The sequence below is a fragment of the Conger conger genome, chromosome 19 (assembly GCF_963514075.1).
Source record: "Conger conger chromosome 19, fConCon1.1, whole genome shotgun sequence".
NCBI lineage: Eukaryota > Metazoa > Chordata > Actinopteri > Anguilliformes > Congridae > Conger > Conger conger.
The window spans coordinates 13,304,745-13,319,174 of record NC_083778.1 but is presented as its reverse complement, the minus strand read 5'-3'; the positions used below and the strand labels follow the sequence as shown (position 1 = coordinate 13,319,174).

At 46.0% G+C, this 14,430-nt stretch overlaps 2 protein-coding genes across 4 annotated transcripts in view; both read left to right on the top strand.

The window, feature by feature from the left end:
• Positions 1–2,514, top strand: part of LOC133118779 (serine/threonine-protein phosphatase 6 regulatory subunit 2-like) — a 33,653-nt gene extending 31,139 nt beyond the window's left edge. For all 3 annotated transcript variants that reach the window (XM_061229009.1, XM_061229006.1, XM_061229008.1), the window contains exon 24: positions 1–2,514. This exon is cut by the window's left edge and continues 2,196 nt beyond it. The gene's annotated coding sequence lies outside the window, so the exon portion shown is untranslated.
• A 1,615-nt stretch (positions 2,515–4,129) lies between these two features.
• Positions 4,130–14,430, top strand: part of LOC133118780 (MOB kinase activator 2-like) — a 41,776-nt gene continuing 31,475 nt past the window's right edge. Inside the window, exon 1 of the mRNA XM_061229011.1 lies at positions 4,130–4,279. Coding sequence (XP_061084995.1) covers positions 4,188–4,279 — 92 coding nt within the window. The 5' untranslated portion in view covers positions 4,130–4,187. The remainder of the gene's footprint in view (positions 4,280–14,430) is intronic.

Sequence of the window (14,430 nt, the reverse complement as noted above, 5' to 3'; positions counted from 1 at the left end):
GCTTTCTTTCTGAAATTTCAAAAACAATGTAGTCGAGGAGGGGGGAAAAGTTCTCCTTGAAGGTTTTTTTCAAAGCCAAGATGTATTGCCTATTTTTTTAATGTTGTAAAATCCTTTTTCTTTTCTTTTTTTTAACCAAATTATTTTATTTACTATAGAAATGTTTCATTTTGATAAATATGAACAGCCAAATCTTTCTCCCCCTCGTCCTTCACATGATCACCAACTGTAGAGAGGTTCAGTATCAAGAAATAAATATAAAACCACCACTTGAATGAGCATAAGGGTTTCCTTAGAAGGCAGACTTTCAGTAGAGTCTTACAGGGCCTCAGTGTCTACAATGTTATGATGTAGAATAGATCTCACATAAAATTTAACCATCTAAATCCTGTAGTACTCCAAGCCTTGAGGACAGCAATCTTTCCAACCCAAGTTCTTATTCTTTGTTATCTTTTATTGTTTTGACAGTTTTAATTGGGCTGGTCTACAAGACACTTTGTTTGCAGATCCGACACGTGGAGTGAATTAAACTTTTATTCTCAGGTCAATCGAGTTAATGGTGTCTGTGACAAGGAAACTCTCCCCATAAACGGGAGGAGGGGTGCAGTGGTAGGGAGGCCTATTATACATTTATCTTTTTCCCAAAATGGCTAATTGCAATCGACCGTCCTCTGGTCCGGGGTATTGTGAATATAAAAATCTACTTTGTAAAGACCGGATGGGTGTCTTCGTCAGTCATACCGCACCGCGATTAAACCAGCGTCGACACCCCGATGCGGTTATCTTTTCCCGTCGCAGAGCACAAGACGACAAACGGGGTCAGTTCAATGGACTTCTTGAGCGACGATCCGATGTTTTCGGTCTCGTTTTCGGGAAAGTAGAAATGGGCATTCGTGGCACTCCCAAACACGTCGTTATCATTGGACTGGAATTGCCACTTGATGATTAATTTAATTGATTAAATTAATTCTCCACTCACCCCCACATTGTGGCAATATCTGGTTATTTACTGTACACCGTTTGACTGGACGAAGCATTTTCTCTGTGGCTTTACTCATTTGTAAAATTGAATATATTTTTTGATTAAATCTACGAGCAGGAAAGTTTATTTTGCCGGTTGCAATATTATTTGTTTGAATCGATAGGCAATAATAGTATCTTCCTTATTTTGTTCCGCCCCAGCATCAGTTACCTCTGGAACATGCTTCCCCTAAATTATTCATTCAAATAATTCAATTATTTGAATTATAGGAAAACTATATACAAAACAGACTTGAATTGCATTAAAAAAAAGTACAAAATAAAATTACAAAAAAAAAAACAGCAGTTCCCGGAAGAAAATTTGACACATACAGTCACTATTTTCAGCTAAATTGGTGTTTGTATTTTATATGTGCTTTTAAAACTTGACATTTTATAAGAAAATAACCCAAAGCAAGGAGGATCTAGAATACATAGAAAGTATTAAAATGGGCTGCAGGACACTTCTTAGATATAAAGTATTTATTTTTCTTGGATGAGTTTTTTGGTTTTGTTTTTTTACTCTTTTTTTTTTTTCCTGCTGCACGTATTAATTGTGTACAACTGTGATTCCACAGACAAACATGGTATGAAAGTTCATGTTCATATACTGTATAATTTTTTTCAGTGGATCTTTTTTTTTTTTTTTTAAATGATTTTTTTTTTGTCAGATGCCTGCTTGAGTAGTATTCAGGCTTGTGTGCACTGTTTTTTATTTTCAGTTTGAACTGAAATCTATAATTGCATATGTTTTTTGTTTTTTTTAATCTTGTGGCCTCATGAAAACTTTAAATGTAAAAAAACTAAATGGCCGCGCTTGCTCATTAAAAAGATGAGAAGGTACATCACATGTAAACTGTATAACACAGGGCTGGCTATCAGTGCTCGCCAGGGCTCCAAAGCATATGAATTCACGCAGCTCCTGAAAACTAGCAAAATATTCACGACCTTGAAATTGTTGGAGAAGTACACTTTTGGATTGGATTGTTTTTTTGTTTTTTTTCAGTTTCCACAGAAACCATTACCAATCTGGACACAGATGGTTTTAACATTTATCATGATTCTTTTGGTGGCCTTTTCTGTATTCAACTGTATGCAAGTAACTGGTTGAGTACAACTGCATAATGGGTTAGATTTAAAAATCACAGAAAACACAGTGAACATTTCTAAAAAGAAACAGGCTTTGTTGTGTTCCACTGTCTGCAATGTAATTTCTGTAACGTATAAAATGTGTTTATATATGAGGTACAGAAGTGGATTGAGAAATGGTAAAAATGCTAATGGAAAAGCAACCTTGTACTGCCTTCAGAGTCCATGCATTTTATGATTTCAGAATCCAAGGTCTCAGTTGCTTGGTCAAAAGCCTTTTTGTATTGTAAAACTGATGCTGGTGGTTTTCCTTTTTTGTATAAACACAATACTGTACCTGCTTATCTGTTGTCAAATTTAGGCTGTAAATTCAAATATAAAGCAAATAAATATTTAAAAAATGAAGTACTGTATCTGCTGACTTCATGTCAAAGCTTCTTGAGAAGTGTGTAATTGTTGCGTAGATTGTCGGATCTAAGATTTCTAAAGAACGTTTCCGATGAATTTCCTAAACTGACTGCAGGATTCCCAGTTCTGCATTTGAAATGAAACTGACACAATCATCCTCCTGTGACCCAGCTGACAGTACTATTACTTGAAAGATGAGGTCAAAGTGTGAAAAAGCTTTGGCAGAAACACGAACGAGTGTCTCAGGTAGCCGAAATGGACTGACATAACACACCGTTTACGGGCAGTACTGCCAATATGACAAAACAATGCAGGTAGGTAAAAATAATCTGAATAAAAATAATTAAATTATAAGAAAAAAAAAAAAAAAAAAACTTGCCTATTCAGTTCTCTATTCAGGCCTCTGTTCAGTTCTCCTCACCACAAACAGGAACCTGTACATGTCAACCTAAAATAAACACACTCGCAGAAGGGGAAGGGGCGGGGCGGGGGGGGGGGGGTGTTGTCTGTGTGGACATTGGGAGTTCTTGTTTACCAGGACATTCACCGGATCGCTAGCGATGCGTTTGACGCAGAGGGCCACGGTGCCAGAAAGCAAGGGAGGTCGCACGGACCGCGGGGTAAACGTCTAGATATCTCCACCGGGACACATCCGCATACAGGGGGGGCCCCGGGGGACAGGAAGTATAGCGCGTCAATCGGCCGACGCACCTCGTGAACCCAGAGCCCGGATCATGTTCCAGAGCCCTGCGAGAGATACTACCCAGATTCCCTTTTCTGTGTTATTCCTCCTAACCTCCCCCCTCCCCCCTCCCAAGCACAGAGTTGCCACAGGCCTCTGGGTACTGGCATTGTCTAACCAAACATTCTGCGCAACCTAACTTCCCAATTCTGGCTCCGAGCAGTTTGAAACACAAGCCTCACACCATTGTGTGTAAGAGAAACTGGACCATGAACAGAGCAGTTAAGAAAAAAAAGAAGTTAAACTCTTGCCAGCCTTGTTCCACTGGCCCATCATTCGGAAACACACTACTGAGCTATTTTCTAACAAATTAACAAGAGTGGCACGTAAAGCATCAGAAACCACCCCCCCCAATCACCGAAATCCCCCCCCCCCCCCCTCCCCCAGAACAATGAGACTCTCTTCCCTGGCATCCACACCTGGCCTCTGAACGCGTGCAACAGGGAGGTCCACTGACAAAGGTCCCCACTCTGCAACGGGGAGGGCTCGTCAATGAACAGCTAATCATTTAATTTATTACTTCTTTTCTTTTTTTTTTCTTTTGACCCTACCAGTCTAACCTGCCCTTCAGCTCCTGTCCTGAGTGCAGTGACGGTGAAGGAAATTACAACACCCCCCCCCCCGCCCTCCTCCCCACCTCTCACTCCACCCACCCTTCTGTTTACGCTTGGAAACGGAGCGCGAGAGAGAACGGGATACGGATATACACACACACACACACACACACACACGCACACACAGCGTAGGAAGAGGACAGTTGCAGCGGGAGCTCACGTTGGGTCTCTGCGCCTCTGTGGGAAGGAATCTTGGGACACCGGGGAGCCGTCTTGTGTGTTGTGGAGGGGTGTAGGGGGGGGGTGGGTGGTGAAATCGCTCTCCGCTCTCCGCTGATGGGCGCCCGAGGCGGACCCACGCTCCAGCTCTGACCATGGGGGGCTGCCAGAGCCACGGCAGCAGCGCCAAAGAAGGGGACGTCTCCGAGACGGGAGAGGAGCTCTCCGCAATCGCAGAAGAGAAAGTGTGAGTAGCGGCCAGTCCGCTTTAGTTTTTTTTTTTTTTTTTTTTTTTTGGTCTGGGTTGTCTTTTTTGGGGAAAACGCAGCTGGGGTCACAACCCCCCCTGTGCCGGTTGATGTGGCTGTTGTACTTCACTGTAACCTTTAAAAACAAGAGACAAACCCCCCCGTGTTTAAACCCAAAACATGTTTGGCAAATGGCACACCATCAGGATGCTCAGGGTGAATGAACGGTGAGACTTTGTGAAAGTTAGCAAGCAGAAGTCGCTCCTTTCCGACATTCTCACGATGCTGCTGCCTTGTTACAGTATAACATTGACAGAACATTCCAGTAACGTTGTTGGGAGCAGTTGAAATTGTACTTCCCTCTTGGGTCATTCAGCGCACTTATCCCTGGTTATGGGTATGCACTGTGTTGTACGTCGCTCTGGATAAGAGCGTCTGCCAAATGCCATTAATGTAATGTAATGTAATGTAACATAATTGTGAGAACACTGTTAACTGGGGCAGGTGCTGATCTGGTCAGAGGAACAGCATCAGTCTTGGTGCATAAACTACTGTACATTAATCTGGACAGATAGATAGATCCAGCAGAAAGCAAATGGCTGGTTAGTGATATTCAATCCTGGAGACCCAACTCAACACTGTGGGGGGGAAAAGTGGACTAAAAAAGAATAATCAAGGAGGTGTTACCACATAAGCTTGAGTCCATGTTAGGGTATGGGTGAATTCAGAACAGTTTTTTTATTTTATTTTATTTTATTTTTTAAATAAAGGCAGGTCAGCATAAACAGCATGTTTTAAAGGATGTGTCGAGCCTGTATAAGATGTTCTTCATAAAAACTTTCTTTTTACCTACACAGAGAATAATTAGAAGTTAGCAACTTGGCTTGGTTCCTTGAGCACACAAACTGGTCCCAGTGTGAACTGAGAGCAAAGTGTACACGGGAGTCAGACTAAAGAGGTCTTGATAAGGAACGGCTCAGCTGCGTGGAACTAAAAGGCGCCTAAATTTGTGTTTATCAACAAATTCCTCCATCGTGAGCGGTGTGTTTACGGTAAATCGGGGACGGGGGGAGGACGCTTGTGTTCAGCCTCCACAAAATCCCTGTAAATCAGAGGATTATAAAATGAATTAATGTCAACCAGTTCCAGTTGTGAAAAGGCCGTCGAGAGTTAACGTGCAAATGTAGGTGCGGGCGCTTCAATGGATACGCGCGCACAGTAGTGTTTACATGTAAGCACATCCATTTTGTTATGTGCACATTGGGTGTTTACGTGGACGCGTAACCCGTTGGTCTGATGTGTTTGGTTTTCAGCGTGTGTGGACATAAGGGTGGGGCGGGCGGGCCAGCGGGGAGGGGAGGGGTTGCATCTTGAAAAAGAAGAGATCTACGTCTGAAGCGGAGCGGGACAATGGGAGGTGTCGTGTGCCAAAGACACTGTTGCCTCTCGGCAAGTTTTCCCAGCGGAGGTTACCTCACAGAGAGGAGTCTCAGTGCAAGCCGCCCGCGGTGTTGTTACCATCAATACCCAAAGGCTCTTGAACCGAGTGCTTTAATCTACTACTAGTCGGAGCTCGATCATTAACCCTCAGCAAACAGGATGAAAACATTTAACTCAGGGGCTTTTGCCTTTACCTTGGAGAGATGAATGTCTACTGCCTGGTTTGCATGAATGCAAAATTGAGTCACCCTGTTTTTTTGTGTCTGTCTGTGTGTGTGTGTGTGCGCGTGTGTGCTTGTGCGTGTGTGTGCGTGCGTGCCTGTGTGTGCACAATGACAGCAAAACTAGTACCTTTTCAGAAGATTAAGAGCACATACAGCAGAGAAAGAGATGAGGCATGGTCCCAGGACTTCCCAGGCTCTGTTGTGTAAACACACTTTGACATTGTGTCCATGTGGGCACATCTATCTTGTTTTGCCAATCAACACACCTCTGGAGAAAACACTTATTTCAGTTTTTTTTTTTGTGACTAAGAATATACAGTATTGGTACTAGGTTACATGGAGAGAGCACAGAAACAAGCAATATCGATTCATCCAGTTTTACTTGGTTGGAACAATTATATCACATTTCCTGGAAAACAGTCCATGCAATACTTTTGTGGACATACTGAAATTAATGAGAAATTTTCAAAGAAATTTCAAGACCTAAAAGTAACATATGATAAATAAATATATTTAAATGACTTGCACTGCAGAAAGTGCCACGTCACATCATAAACCTCAAAGCACAGCAGCATCACACAATCTCAGCATCAGGAAAATATACATACAAATGGCACAAATCATTTAAAAATTATGTCATTACGTACGGAAGGTTTCATACCTTCGTCATTGGATATCCAGATAATGTTGTCTTTGCTCCAACCATGATGCTGAATAGCCAGGCATGTTGATATTTTCTGGTGGAAAGATCAAGATCGTTAAACAGCATGGAAATCACAGGGGTAGCAAGTCTTTTATAATTAACATGAAAGCTTGAGCTATCAAGAGGACAGTTGCTGAAGCAAATATGATTTGCACGGTTTATAAGAAACATAAGTTTGGTTTGGTCATGAGAAGATAATACACGAGCATCCTGTTAACCATTTTAGCCACTTTATGCAAAACATTTTTTGCTGTGCTCTAATTTTTCATACCTGCAGTAAAGGCTGCTGGAAAATGAAAGCTTAATATAAATTATATAGGCTAATATATAATATTTAATTGTACTATATATAAAGTACATATAATAAAATACGTAAATAATAAAATATGTATAATATTATATATACTTTATATATAATAAAATAAAGTAAAGAAAGTATTTTATATACTTTTCCTCCAAGTTTGCACAATGGAATGCAATTATTGTCTGCCATCCGGTAGTTGGTCCTGGCTCCATCCTCAGATGACGTCCCTGTTTCAGCAGTTGGTCAGGTGCTGAGAGCTACACCTTCTTCAGCTGTGTCAGGTATATGCCCTGAGCCCTGCCATTTCTGACTGAGGGCATCCTGTAGCGTAGTGGTTAAGGTATATGACTGGGACATGCAAGGTCGGTGGTTTGATCCCTGGTGTCACCACAATAAGACCTGCACAGCCGTTGGGCCCTTGAACAAGCCCCTTAACCCTGCATTGCTCCAGGGGAGGATTGTCTCCTGCTTAGTCTAATCAACTGTACGTCGCCCTGGATAAGAAGGTCTGTGAAATGCCATTAATGTAATGTAATGTAATGTAATGTATTGATTGGCTTGTTGAAGAATTGGGACTCCATTCCTGAGGTCATCCATTTGTCATTTTTTGCCCAATGCCACCCCTCCACTTTGGAAGACAGCTTTGTTATAGTTCAGTGTAGCCTGTAGCACGCGAGCTAGCCACTGTAGCCTGTAGCACACAAGCTAGCCACTGTAGCCTGTAGCACGCTAGCTTGCCACTGTAGCCTGTAGCACGCTAGCTAGCCACTGTAGCCTGTAGCACGCTAGCTAGCCACTGTAGCCTGTAGCACACAAGCTAGCCACTGTAGCCTGTAGCACGCTAGCTTGCCACTGTAGCCTGTAGCACGCTAGCTAGCCACTGTAGCCTGTAGCACGCGAGCTAGCCACAGTAGCCTGTAGCACGCGAGCTAGCCACAGTAGCCTGTAGCACGCGAGCTAGCCACAGTAGCCTGTAGCACGCGAGCTAGCCACAGTAGCCTGTAGCACGCGAGCTAGCCACAGTAGCCTGTAGCACGCGAGCGAGCTAGCCACAGTAGCCTGTAGCACGCGAGCTAGCCACAGTAGCCTGTAGCACGCGAGCTAGCCACAGTAGCCTGTAGCACGCGAGCTAGCCACAGTAGCCTGTAGCACGCGAGCTAGCCACAGTAGCCTGTAGCACGCGAGCTAGCCACAGTAGCCTGTAGCACGCGAGCTAGCCACTGTAGCCTGTAGCACGCGAGCTAGCCACTGTAGCCTGTAGCACGCGAGCTAGCCACTGTAGCCTGTAGCACGCGAGCTAGCCACTGTAGCCTGTAACACGCGAGCTAGCCACTGTAGCCTGTAGCACGCGAGCTAGCCACTGTAGCCTGTAGCAGGCGAGCTAGCCACTGTAGCCTGTAGCAGGCGAGCTAGCCACTGTAGCCTGTAGCACGCGAGCTAGCCACTGTAGCCTGTAGCACGCGAGCTAGCCACTGTAGCCTGTAGCACGCGAGCTAGCCACTGTAGCCTGTAGCACGCGAGCTAGCCACTGTAGCCTGTAGCACGCGAGCTAGCCACTGTAGCCTGTAGCACGCGAGCTAGCCACTGTAGCCTGTAGCACGCGAGCTAGCCACTGTAGCCTGTAGCAGGCAAGCTAGCCACTGTAGCCTGTGGCACGCTTGCTAGCCGCTGAAGGGCTAATGTCTTAGACGGAGTCATACTGCAATTCCCTGTGTGAATGTCGAGCGCCTGGACAAGGAGCTGGGTGGCTTTCTCTGTCAGGAGATGACGGATATAGCGTATATTGTAGGGGAAGAACCTGCAGGTTCTGGCAGTGGAGGATACTTGTGGAGCCAGGGTGAGGCAATTATCAAGAGTCACCCCAAGATTCTTTGCCGTATGGGAGGAGGAAACGTCCTCAACAGTCAGTGAGAGGTCGTTTGTCGGAGAGGACTTAGCAGGGATGTAGAGAAGCTCAGTTTTGGCAAGGTTAAGCTTCAGGTGGTGGGAAGTCATACACACAGAGATATCAGCCAAGATCAGGCAGAGATCTGTGTGGTGACCTGGGTATCGGGGGGGAAGGAAATAAAGAGTTGGGTGTCATCGGTGTATGACTGGTAAGAAAAGCCAAGGGAAGAGATAACAGAACCAAGAGACATGGTGTATAGAGAGAAGAGGAGAGGACCAAGAACTGTCTCCAGTTTGTAGGGGGTGAGGGTCAGAGACTGAGCCCCTCCAAGTCATCTGGTAGGACCTACCAGAGAGGTAGGAGGAAAATCAAGCGAGTGCAGATCCTATGACACCCATCCCAGACAGCGATGAGAGCAGAATCTCATGGTTGACTGTATCAAAGGCGGCCGACAGGCCGAGGAAGATGAGGACAGAGGAGAGGGATTTGACTTTAGCATCCCTGGCTCTTTGTAATTGCTGGTCTCGTGCTGGCTTCGGTTTGAATTTGAATCCACTCTCCACCCACATTGGAAAATAAAGACATGATAAAAACACAGTTACCTTCAAAGTGACTGTCCAGGGAAACAACCTGGTACTACTTCCACTGGTCAACACAGAAAGGGTTATTCTTGCCCGCCACCACCCCTCCACTTTGGAGGCCATCTTCATTATAAATGTCCTGGCAGTAGCCAGGTAGCTGTTCCACTCCACCGCATTCTTCAGCCAAAGATGGCTTGATCCTCTCGCTTCCTCCTGTTCAGCCCTTTCGCATGTGGTCTTGTGTGTTGTTCTTTGCTCCGGGAATCCTGTTTCCTCAACATTGATCTTCATTGCAAACTTGTCCCAGTTCCACTGCTATCCAACTCTTCTGCATACAGTGCTTGACACTTCAGGAATTTATTTCCATTGGCTTCCTCAAACCTCTCTTCCCATGGCATCATCAGATCCAGTATAATACTTTTCTTTATGCTCCGGCTGCACAATCCTATCCTGATGGCTGTACTACTGATGTTCCAGAAGGAATAAGGTCCCGTACCAAGTCTTCTCTTCATCAGCTGAAAATCACAGTTAGCAACAATGTCAACCTTGATCGATGCCTAATTTGGTTGTCCTTGCAGGCCTCAATCTCTTCTCTGAAGGGCAGCTGCCATTTTGTTCCCCTGCTCACCAAAGAGGCTTCCGGAAGCTTCAATCTGTCTTTGGGCGTTCGATGCCGATGTTCCTGTCCACTGGTTTCACAGCTGATGATGCTGGGAGTTTGAATACCAGGAGGGGTTAGAGGAGCTTGGGGAGGACCACATGCTAACAGCACCAGGTCCTGGGTTACACAGAGACACCGCCCTTCTCCGCCATCTGCATGCAGTCGTGTGTGTGGTGTTTTGTCCTCTTCACGCTCACTGTGTCACAGAGTGAGCAGCTGCACCACCTCCCCAGGTTTCCAACTGGCTTCTCTGTCAGAGTTGGAATCCGCTCTCCAGCCACTTTGAGCCGAATGTTGTCATGCACCTTGCCGTTGCCTTTCCTCAACACCAGCGTCCTCAAAGTGCTGGGCTTGAAGGTCACTCTTACCCAGGCGATGGACCTGTCCACGTCTTCGAGCATCAGTCTCCCCTCTGCCATTGACTGTGGAGTGATGGTTATGCCATCTGTGAAGGTTCATGTTGGTGGCTGCAGCACCTTGGATTTTGTCCTTGGTCCTTTGCTTGGTCTTTCTGCAGAGTCAACTGAGACGTAAATGGCAGCTTTGATGGGCACTGTATACCCCATAACAGTGTCCACCCCCAGCCTCCAGTAGTAGTCACAAACTATAACCTTCATCCAGAACTAATTTTTAAATATTTTTTATTGACCTATTTTACCTATTTTATTTTGTAAAATAAGCTATTAGGACCTATATTATTTTCTCATATATTTATATTGGTTTTTATTTTGACTATGCATACATTTTATTTGGTCTCTTTTGATTATATATTAGCCTATTTATTAGCCTACAGAGCTACTTTGATGAGTTCAGAATGAAGGTTACAGTGTGTGACTACTACCAAACAGCAGAGGCTTGGGGTGGACTGTTACTGGGTGCACAGTGTCCAACAGAGCTGCCGTCAACATCCTCGCACACTCTGCAGAAAGACCAAACAGAGGGCCCGAGACAAGATCCAGGGTGTGGCAGCCACCCACATGAACTTTCACGGACAGCATGACCATCACTACACAGTCAGTGAAAGAGGAGAAATAGGTGCTAGAAGACGTGGACGGGTCCACTGCCTAAGCAAGAATGACCTTCAGACCCAGCAATTCAAGGAGGCTGGTACTGAAGAAAGGTAAGGGCGAGACAGATGACAACACTTGGTTCAAAGCAGCTGGAGGGTGGATTCCAGCACAGACGGAGAAACCGATCAGAAGCTTGGGGAGGTGGTGCAACTGATCGCCCTGTGACACAATGAGTGTGAAAAGGACAAGAGATCACACAGATGACTGGAGGCAGAAAGTAAAGAAGGGTGGTGTCCCTGTGAGGCCCAAGGCCTGGCGCTGTCAGCATATAGTCCTCCCCAAACTCCTCCCTTTTCCAGGACCCCTCTCATCTCCATCTTCTGCATCCACTTAAACTTCTCATCAATAAGCGACTGGCGGTGTGTCTTCAAGCCTGTTTTCTGTGACTGCAGCGACAGGATTTCAGAGGCACACCTCCACACTTTTCTGGCCACTGTCCTGGTGCTCGCTCTGGCCAATCCTGTGAAGCCGTTCATCCTCCATACTCATACAGCCGATGTGGACTTCAGCGTTGTCCTGTCTCCACCACCAGAGGGTAGAGAGGGAGTGGTGGTGTACTTCTGAAAGGCGCTACACAAAGCTGAGCACTGTTCTCCTACCCAGTGGGAGCTGTTAGCTGTGGTGGTGAGGGTTCAGGACTTCAGAGCAGACCTACCTTACCAATGGCTACTTCAAGGAGCCTCAGGGCCAGATAGGCCACTGGATCAAGTCAACCTTATCTTCCGCCCTTGTCCCCACAGTGCCCAAACTAATGAAAAGGTGAAGGAAGGAAGGAACCGAGGCTGACAGAACTTGACCTTTATGCTCAAGTACCACGAAAACAAGAAACACAGAAATGCAGGCAACCTTACCCACCGTCCTTGTCACCAAAGTGACTGTCCTGGGAAACAACCTGGTGCTACTTCCACTGGTCAACACAGAAAGAGTTATTCTTGCCCGCCACCACCCCTCCACTTTGGAGGCCATCTTCATTATAAATGTCCTGGCATTAGCCAGGTAGCTGTTCCACTCCACCACACTCTTCAGCCAAAGATGGCTTGATCCTCTTGCTTCTTCCTGTTCAGCCCTTTCGCATGTGGTCTTGTGTGTTGTTCTTTGCTCCGGGAATCCTGTTTCCTCAACATTGATCTTCATTGCAAACTTGTCCCAGTTCCACTGCTATCCAACTCTTCTGCATACAGTGCTTGACACTTCAGGAATTTATTTCCATTGGCTTCCTCAAACCTCTCTTCCCATGGCATCATCAGATCCAGTATAATACTTTTCTTTATGCTCCGGCTGCACAATCCTATCCTGATGGCTGTACTACTGATGTTCCAGAAGGAATAAGGTCCCGTACCAAGTCTTCTCTTCATCAGCTGAAAATCACAGTTAGCAACAATGTCAACCTTGATCGATGCCTAATTTGGTTGTCCTTGCAGGCCTCAATCTCTTCTCTGAAGGGCAGCTGCCATTTTGTTCCCCTGCTCACCAAAGAGGCTTCCGGAAGCTTCAATCTGTCTTTGGGCGTTCGATGCCGATGTTCCTGTCCACTGGTTTCACAGCTGATGATGCTGGGAGTTTGAATACCAGGAGGGGTTAGAGGAGCTTGGGGAGGACCACATGCTAACAGCACCAGGTCCTGGGTTACACAGAGACACCGCCCTTCTCCGCCATCTGCATGCAGTCGTGTGTGTGGTGTTTTGTCCTCTTCACGCTCACTGTGTCACAGAGTGAGCAGCTGCACCACCTCCCCAGGTTTCCAACTGGCTTCTCTGTCAGAGTTGGAATCCGCTCTCCAGCCACTTTGAGCCGAATGTTGTCATGCACCTTGCCGTTGCCTTTCCTCAACACCAGCGTCCTCAAAGTGCTGGGCTTGAAGGTCACTCTTACCCAGGCGATGGACCTGTCCACGTCTTCGAGCATCAGTCTCCCCTCTGCCATTGACTGTGGAGTGATGGTTATGCCATCTGTGAAGGTTCATGTTGGTGGCTGCAGCACCTTGGATTTTGTCCTTGGTCCTTTGCTTGGTCTTTCTGCAGAGTCAACTGAGACGTAAATGGCAGCTTTGATGGGCACTGTATACCCCATAACAGTGTCCACCCCCAGCCTCCAGTAGTAGTCACAAACTATAACCTTCATCCAGAACTAATTTTTAAATATTTTTTATTGACCTATTTTACCTATTTTATTTTGTAAAATAAGCTATTAGGACCTATATTATTTTCTCATATATTTATATTGGTTTTTATTTTGACTATGCATACATTTTATTTGGTCTCTTTTGATTATATATTAGCCTATTTATTAGCCTACAGAGCTACTTTGATGAGTTCAGAATGAAGGTTACAGTGTGTGACTACTACCAAACAGCAGAGGCTTGGGGTGGACTGTTACTGGGTGCACAGTGTCCAACAGAGCTGCCGTCAACATCCTCGCACACTCTGCAGAAAGACCAAACAGAGGGCCCGAGACAAGATCCAGGGTGTGGCAGCCACCCACATGAACTTTCACGGACAGCATGACCATCACTACACAGTCAGTGAAAGAGGAGAAATAGGTGCTAGAAGACGTGGACGGGTCCACTGCCTAAGCAAGAATGACCTTCAGACCCAGCAATTCAAGGAGGCTGGTACTGAAGAAAGGTAAGGGCGAGACAGATGACAACACTTGGTTCAAAGCAGCTGGAGGGTGGATTCCAGCACAGACGGAGAAACCGATCAGAAGCTTGGGGAGGTGGTGCAACTGATCGCCCTGTGACACAATGAGTGTGAAAAGGACAAGAGATCACACAGATGACTGGAGGCAGAAAGTAAAGAAGGGTGGTGTCCCTGTGAGGCCCAAGGCCTGGCGCTGTCAGCATATAGTCCTCCCCAAACTCCTCCCTTTTCCAGGACCCCTCTCATCTCCATCTTCTGCATCCACTTAAACTTCTCATCAATAAGCGACTGGCGGTGTGTCTTCAAGCCTGTTTTCTGTGACTGCAGCGACAGGATTTCAGAGGCACACCTCCACACTTTTCTGGCCACTGTCCTGGTGCTCGCTCTGGCCAATCCTGTGAAGCCGTTCATCCTCCATACTCATACAGCCGATGTGGACTTCAGCGTTGTCCTGTCTCCACCACCAGAGGGTAGAGAGGGAGTGGTGGTGTACTTCTGAAAGGCGCTACACAAAGCTGAGCACTGTTCTCCTACCCAGTGGGAGCTGTTAGCTGTGGTGGTGAGGGTTCAGGTCTTCAGAGCAGACCTACCTTACCAATGGCTACTTCAAGGAGCCTCAGGGCCAGATAGGCCACTGGAT